Source organism: Nesoenas mayeri (genome assembly GCF_963082525.1).
Source record: "Nesoenas mayeri genome assembly, chromosome: 9".
Classification (NCBI taxonomy): Eukaryota; Metazoa; Chordata; class Aves; order Columbiformes; family Columbidae; genus Nesoenas; species Nesoenas mayeri.
In genome coordinates, this window is record NC_137557.1 from 20516988 (window position 1) to 20525050 (window position 8063).

General features: G+C 46.2%; 1 protein-coding gene across 1 annotated transcript in view; it reads right to left on the reverse strand.

Moving 5' to 3' along the window:
• The window catches only part of GPC1 (glypican 1), a gene marked incomplete at its 5' end in the record, with an annotated part of 199888 nt that extends 192046 nt beyond the window's left edge, over positions 1-7842 (reverse strand). The window contains one exon of the mRNA XM_080349307.1: positions 7686-7842. Coding sequence (XP_080205433.1) covers positions 7686-7842 — 157 coding nt within the window. The remainder of the gene's footprint in view (positions 1-7685) is intronic.
• Positions 7843-8063: the final 221 nt, after the last annotated feature.

Sequence of the window (8063 nt, forward strand, 5' to 3'; positions counted from 1 at the left end):
TGTTCCAGCTAAAAGGCAACAGACTTGGGTAAAACTAGTGGAAACACTCCAACTAAATTATACAGTATAGTTTTACAATCCTATAAAATACGAAATTTTTTTCAAGCCAATACTATTTGTCATAGAGTATTTGCATTTTAGTAATATAAAAGATTGACTGTCTGTGTAAGTACTATCGTGTTGCTCCCTGAAACCACAGTAAAACTTTTTTGTTTTTGTTTTCTTCTTTTTTTAATACTTCAGAAGAATGCATGGCAATTTAAAAAATTGTTTTACTCATGTCGCTAGCACAGGAGTTCGTAACAGATGTGTAATTCTGTACTTTTGATCCATGCTGCACTATATATGAAAAGGCACAAAAAATTAAATTAGTTTTATAATCTCTGTACAGTCAACACAATTGTGATTAATGTATTTTCTAAAACTCAGAGCTAGCACATTGTGAATAACTGTCACAGCACACAGTCTGCTTATTCAAATCGTAAGAAAGAAAAAAAAAATGATTTCCATATCTGAAGAATTCCAAGTAAATCAGGAACATGTTACTGGGCAGAAGTGACCAACCCAGCTCACAGCTCTGTCACGTATAGACAAGCATTTCAAGTGTCTACAGTCTAAAGCCTCATTATTTTTTGCAGAAGGATCCGGCAACGGAGGTAACCCGATTCCCTGGGAATCAAATGTTACTTAAAGACAGGTTTCCCCTGTCACGGATATAACATATTTTGTGTCGGGGTATATACACATCACAGGAGAGGGCAATCTGTCCTTCATGGGTGAGAGAGGAAAAGAGGAAATTTTCTGCTTTCACAGTTTTGAATTATATTTATTTATTGGTAACTTTGAGGGGAAATGTCCTAATGCAATGGCAGCTACAGCAACTTTGTGCAAACAAACTACAAAACATGATGGGATGATCTTCAAGCAACTGCTACGAGGGTTCCTGCAAGCTTTGGGGTGTCCCTTCCCTTGGGCTCTCCCCGTCACTGCAGGGCAGTCCTCACAGCTGACAGCAAGACGCTGTCAATACTCACGGCACAGACAGGAAAGCAAGCATGTGACTTTTCCAGGGAGATTTAAAGACGAAAACAGTCTGTGCAGATTTGCTCCAGGCCACAACCCAAGCAGGTGGCGAGTCTGCCCCACCAAGCTGCCCACGGAACCTCTCCTTCCTTCTCACAGCTATGCCTGGGAGTCAGGATTTGGAGAAGCACTGAAAAAGATGTCCCAAATCTGACCTGTTATAGGTGGAAACAAAGAAGGACTTGCTTAGAATGTGGAGAAAGACTCGATCTATGCAGAAAGTTCAGAAAGGGCAGATGAAAGTCAGCATCAAGTGCTCTCCCCAGCTTTACTGTCATGGAACCAGAAGTAGCACATCTAGCTGCTTCCTGAATTAACACTTGACTAAGGAGATGCTCTTCCATGGGAAAAGCTGAAAAGATTACTCGACACTTTAGCTACATGCCTGCTGCAGCGCAGAATGTTCAAGGGGATACAGGAGGACCTCTGCATGTATCAGAGGCAGCTAAAGCCAAGCCATGCTGTTGCAGGAGGACAGGGCTCCTTGCTGAGGACAGCTTTCCACAGGGGCTTTTGTTACTGCTTCTCCAAGACAGAGCAACATGGGCACCTACCATGTGGAAGCTACTTGCGGGAAAGCAATCAGTCACATTAGGAGGTAAAGCATGCCCTGTTACAGAAATCAGGCAGAGCTGGCAGGGCCAACTACACAGAGCAAAACGCTGTCTTGACACTACCCCCTCTGTAAAGCTTCCTGCCTGCTAGATGTACTCAAAAGCACCTCACGCAACAAAGAAAGAAACCCAATATACAACCCAATTCGTTGTGTTCAGCAGGAACCGAGATCAGTAAACAGAAATTAAAGCTATCTCCTCCAAGAAAGCCTGTAGATTTTCCACACAATTGGGATGTCTATTTCCCTGGTTTTCCCCTGAAATTCCCAGCCAGTATTTCCAGCTGAATGCTGAAAACAGATACGCCCGTGACACTTGCCAATCACCCTCGCGCCTACCCCACTCCTCACTTCTACAGTTCCACAGAACAGGAACAGCAAAGCTGCTGCCTGGAGGCCCAAACCGCAGCACTGGCCCCAGCCCCACAGTGCAGAGACACTCACAGCCAGCAGGGTCAGGATTATTGCTCAGACCAACAGCTCTCTGAGGCTGGGGCCATCCTATTATCCTGCCTTCGCTTTCCATACTGTGCCTGATGCAACTTGATGCTGAAAAAACAGATGAAATTTAACTCCACTCCGTCATCCGATGGGCAGCGGTAGGTAGGATGAGAGCTTGTGCTCTACTGCTGCTGATGGGCAGGTGCTCCATGGCCTCTGTTTTCATTTATCATTGTTGTAACCTATGAGGAAAATAAAACCTCTGACTCTAAATACACATTTTTGATCATCAAGTTAGCAGTTCCCTCCCTGCCTTTGGTTAGGTCAAAGCACACTTAAATATTCGAGATTACCCAGAGGAATATATCTATCCGGTCCCCTCAGTGTCAGACAACTGTACTGAAAGAACATTAAACCAGCTCTTTCACAATCCCTGCCAAAAGCCAAACATCTATCAAGGGCATCGGTGTATCCCGAGATTGACTGACATGTTCTTAAACAAAGCAGGGCGCTTTCAGGGCAAGAAGAGAAGGAGGAGAGACAAGGTGAGCCCTACAGTTTCCCACAGCAGTGGTGGTGGGTGTCTCCAGCTACACATGCATGCAAATTTTTTCTGAGAAGAAAATATCAGGCTTTTGCTTCACCAACAAAAGAAGCTGTTGAAATAGTTTTGTCAGACACAGCCGATAAGGATAATTATGTGGTGAGAGCTTAGTCATCCATATCACGGTGACAGAAAGGCAGATTCTCTTAAAAATAATGTCAACACCACGAAACTCCAGAGCGTGCCTGAGCGCAGAGCGCTCCCGTTCCAGCCGAGCCCGAGTGACACCCGGGCCGGACCGGGGCCCGCCGCCAGAGGGCGCCCGTTTTTCTCCAGAAACCCCATTTCCACCCCTGTTCTGCAGCCACCAACCAACACAGTGTAAAATATGTAAATTTCTATGCATATTTTAAGATAAACAGAAATGGAGATACACAGTTCAGGCATGGCCGCCTCTAACATTCGCACTCATACACTTGCCAGATGGAGGAAAAGGCCCAGTTCCCTGTGTTTTGCCTCAGCCGAAATAGCACTTGAAACCCAGCAGGCTACAGAGGCCATTCCAATTTGCCCCTAACAAATTCATTAGCATAGACAGGTTGATATTGCATTTGGGAGTTTACCACATAGTAGCTAACCTTGAGAAATCCCATCTGCCTTGAGTAACTACAAACCAAATATAACAAGCACTCCAAAAAGTGCTGGAGCAACAGAGCGTCCCCTTTCAATTAAGAGCCAAAGATCTTTCCTTGGGAGTGGAGAAGCCACAGATTTTGTATTTCATACCACAGATGCAGGTTTGCCCATCTTTGCATTTCTGCAACTGGCAGAAGTTAAAACGCCCTCCAGTTCTGAGTTTCATCACCCTCTTCACACTCTGAGAGACTCATTCAAGTCCCATCCTGTAGCCAGACCTGTTCTCTGCTTAGCTACCACTCCTCCAAATGGCTCTACAGGCACTTGATAATGTTTTCATTACAGATCCAAATCATGCAGCCTAAAAGGACCAAAAGGTTAAAAAAAAAAAGTTGTTCTGACTCCTTCCAGCTAAGGAACCAAGGAAGCATACTGTGAGATATGCGACGGGAAGAGCAGCAGAACAGCCTGCCTAAGCCCTGCTGGCTTTTTCCTGTGCTCTCCTCTTCTTTTGCTGTGTTACATCCATCATCCATGTCAACAAGCTCAACCTAGCAGCAAGCCAAGTCTAGTAAGGATTAATCTTGGGAAAAAAAACAAGGCAAAAGCCTAGCCCAAACGGGGAGCAAGGGCCAAATACATCCACATCAAGTCACAACTCTCAAGTCTTCTCTACTACATTAGAGAACTATTTCTGCTCAAGACACTGGAGAGCAGACACCCATCCAGCAGTAATCCTAAAACACTGCAAGTCAGCAGAGAAATCCCCAAGGCGCAATATTTTTTGCTATAGAGTCACTGTTTCATCACAAACCAAGCTGTGAGCCCAAGCAGACTAGCTCTTAGCACAGACACAAAGAAGTACACCTGGAGCAGAGCACCTCTCTCCCTCGATCACCGCGATGGGGTGGCAGTGTGTGGGTAGCAAGAGTGGGGGAAAGTAGGAACTGAGGCTTGCTACCTTTGGAAGACTCAAGAGGAAACAAAAGAACTGGAAACCCTCCAACTGTTTTCCCATATTTTGCAGCAATTGCAGAATGGGTTGCAGGTCACCCAGGCGGTTAGCAAGAACACTCTCCAACACACAGGAAAACTTCGCTCAAATTAGTATGACTTATGGAGCACAAGTCTAATGACTTTCCCAAAACCAAGGGGTAGGGAGCATTTCCCCTGGTGTTAGAAGCTGTCTTCTAGGCAGACCTTCACTGGAGACCCTGGGTGCGTGTCTGTCTGTCAGGATTACTAATACGAGAAGATGCTTCTTTCACGTTTGGGAGTTTTGCCATTGACTTCAAAGTAGTGAGATATAACATCTTGCGTATTCCCTAAACATGCTTCATAACAGCACCCAACACATTAAAAGTGCTTAGACATGTTAAAGGCATTGTATGACATTAGCAAAAAACCAGGAACGCCTGCCTAGGTGGTTCATGAGAAATTTGGTAAGCCAAGACTATCCAGAATCAGATGCTTATCTATTAGCCAGCTAATAGCTGTGTGACTGTGTCTCTAACTGATCCGTACAGTCATAAGCAGGGACTACCTTCTGCTGAGCTGTGGAGACTTTATATTACTCATAATCCGCTTAAATCATAACAGAGAATACAGATTAGAAGGTGTAAAGCGTGCAATAAGTGTTCTAAAACCAACATAAACACAGCCATCTCAGCCTGAGTCAGAGCCTGCATCACGGGCGCTTACTACATGCCTTTTGAAGTCAGGTTCTGAGGGTGCAAGCAACGCGTGGTTTAGCTCCTGCTGCCAGGCTGGTGTGACAGCAACACACACCAAGCAGCGCCTGGAGCCAGTTCAACACTGACAGGAGCGAGGTCAGCCCAGCATGGCAGCACCGCTGTGGGGACAGGACCCTGGGGCTGGGAAATGAGTTTTCCCCTTTGCTTCAGGGCAAGCATCGGAAAGAGAAGAAACAGCAAGATCCTCCTAGAGAGGGAGAAAATGAAGGGGCTTTGCCTCCAGAGGACTCAAAAATAAGACAAAAACATGGTTCTTGGGGTAGTTCTTGAACCTCTCTGACAACATGGAGAAGGCCACCACCTGGAAACCTCAGCTTAGGTCCAACTGAAGCCACCACTGAACCATCTTCATCAGCACTTCTTAGCTTAGCCAGAAGTTGTTTTATGTTGATGTATACGCATTTACAGGTATCAATCAGGAGTAACTTGACAAGGCTCCACATTGATTACAACCCCCATGGTCAGCAAGCTGTTAAAATTAGCCTTAAGCAACAATTGTGTATTTTCAAAAAACGTGGAATTATAAACTGCGCAATCATGTACTGACTACATATGGGCGTACTGCAGGAGAGTCTCAAGACTTCTTTTTGGAGACAACAAAACTGGCATCAACTTCTGCACTAACCCACACAACTGCTACAAAGCACCCACTATATACAAAACTATATTTTATTAGGAGTATTTCCAAGGTTAGTATTAAGGTACATCAATGTTTTAACTGTACTGGGTTAGTGTTACAGCAATAGAAAAGGGCATTTCTGAACATATATCCATTAGAAGGTATACGTGATAATTACCAATGAAAATCATTAGGTCAGTTAGCTGTTTTAAATACCAGGCTAATAATATCAACAGCAGGTTTATGTGTGGAACCTTCTTCCCCCAAGCACTTCTTCATCTTGTTTTCCATGCGGTATTCCTCAAGTTTTTATAGCGTTTATCTATAGAGTTTCCCTGTTTACAGTAACAGCCAGAGATGCCCCGTGTGATACTATAATTTTAGTTACTGTTGCTTAAGGCTGCCAGCGTACACACTCGCAGCAACAAACAGTAGGAAACAAAACTCCTGGTTCCTAGAAATCTTAGTGTTCTCTGTCACTTTTTGAATCTCAGCAATTTGTAGGCACAAGATGTTTCATTCACTAGTAACCTGCGACACACGATACTTGTAACTGCAGTTCACGAGATCCTGAATGACTGTCCCTGTAGTACTATCCCTGTACACAATGCTGTAGCCATCTCCACGAGTATTTGTAAACATTCAGTCTTCGGAGAACCTTCCACTTGAAATACGACTGCCAACGTATTTACATTTGTAATCATTAGATGTAAATTTATAAAAAGCCACTTTCTTGCTCAACTGAATTACTGTTCTATTGATAATGACGTTCAGATGATTTTGAAATTCCCCACTGTTTAACTTCAAGGACCGCTCATTTTATTTTAGAAATTTACTCTTGGTTGCAATTTGACAAAGAAATTATTAATTTGTTCACATTTATGAGACATGTATATGGTTCAGCCTTTTTCATTCATGGGTCAGATAATGAATTGGTTTTCCTGGAAAACTACACAATGAAATATTCAACATAAGGCATTCTGTAGCTTAGATGGGAACTACAAACTGCAATTTTACTGGGATGTCCCTGTAGGTTGGCTTTGGCACGTACGCCTGCATGTTTTATGCTTTGTCTGAAGGAGGAAGCTCCCACAAGTGAGGAGAAAGCTCTCAGATACAGGTCACAAGTTGGTGTGTCAAAACTTAGATGAGAATTAAAAATACAGTGCCTCAGCATATTTCCCCTAAGCTTTCAGGTGAAACAAAACCAACAACAACAAAAAATCCAAACAGAACAAAACAAACAAACAAAACCCCAAACTAACAAAAAAACCCACCCACCAAAACAGACCTTGAACATTCTTTGGTATTTCAGTGGTTTTTCTGCAAAGAGGAGAAAATCAACCAAGATTTGTCTAAAACCAGAATGAAGGCAAGAAGACACACTGATGCAGGTTGCTCAGGATTCCTCTACGCTTTACACACTTGATACAGGGACGTTTTACTCCTGCTTCATTTTTAACTGACAAATACCATTTACAGGCTTGTTTCCCATCCAAAAGACGATTAATAAAAATAAATTCTTCTCTCTCATAACCTTATGGCATTTTCCAGCTCCAACACCAAAACCCACTACAGTCCGATTATCCTCACTTCTCAACCGAAACGCTGAAACCGTTTCAATTCAAGAGAAAAGAAAGAAGACAATGAAAAAAAAAAAAAAAAGAAACCCACGCCTGAACACTTGGTGCGATTGTGCGATCACCCCCCTCTCTCACAGCTCCGTTCGCATCGCCACCGCTGCAGCGATCCCCTTGCAGCCCGGGCAGCGGGTACCAGGGGTGCTGCGAGGGTAGAGGGGGTGCCCGACCCCCGGGGAAACCTCTCTGGTCCGACTTCCACGACCCGTTACAAACTCCAGCAGCCGGTGTTGGGCGCACCCCCGCCCTGCCCGCCCCGCGGCACCGCCGAGCCAAGCCCGGGGAGCCCCGCACCGCAGCAGCCCCGCACGTTCGGCCGCCTCCCCACCGCCCTGCCGCGCTCCGCGGGACTCACCGGAGATCTCGGCCTGGGGCACGCCGCTGAGGCTGAAGCCCTTGGCCCCATACAGCTGCCGGACTTCGGCGCAGCTCCTCGCCTTGCTGCCGCTGTCACCGCGAGCCGGGGCGGAGGCGACACACAGCAGCCAAAATCCCCACGGGAAGAAACGCATCCTTCTCCGCTGGCCCCGCCACCTGCCGTGCGAAGGGCAAAGCCAAGGTCCCGCGGCGGGGAGGCGGCCGGGCTCTGCGGGGCGGCGCGGTGCCGGGCGGCTCGGGGTCCGGGGCGCGGCCCCGCGTCCCCGGGCAGCTCCGGCGGGACGGCGCGCAGCGGGCGGCAGGCGGGGGAACCCCGGCTCTCAGGCGCTGCCGCTGCCCGCGGCGTGCGGGGAAG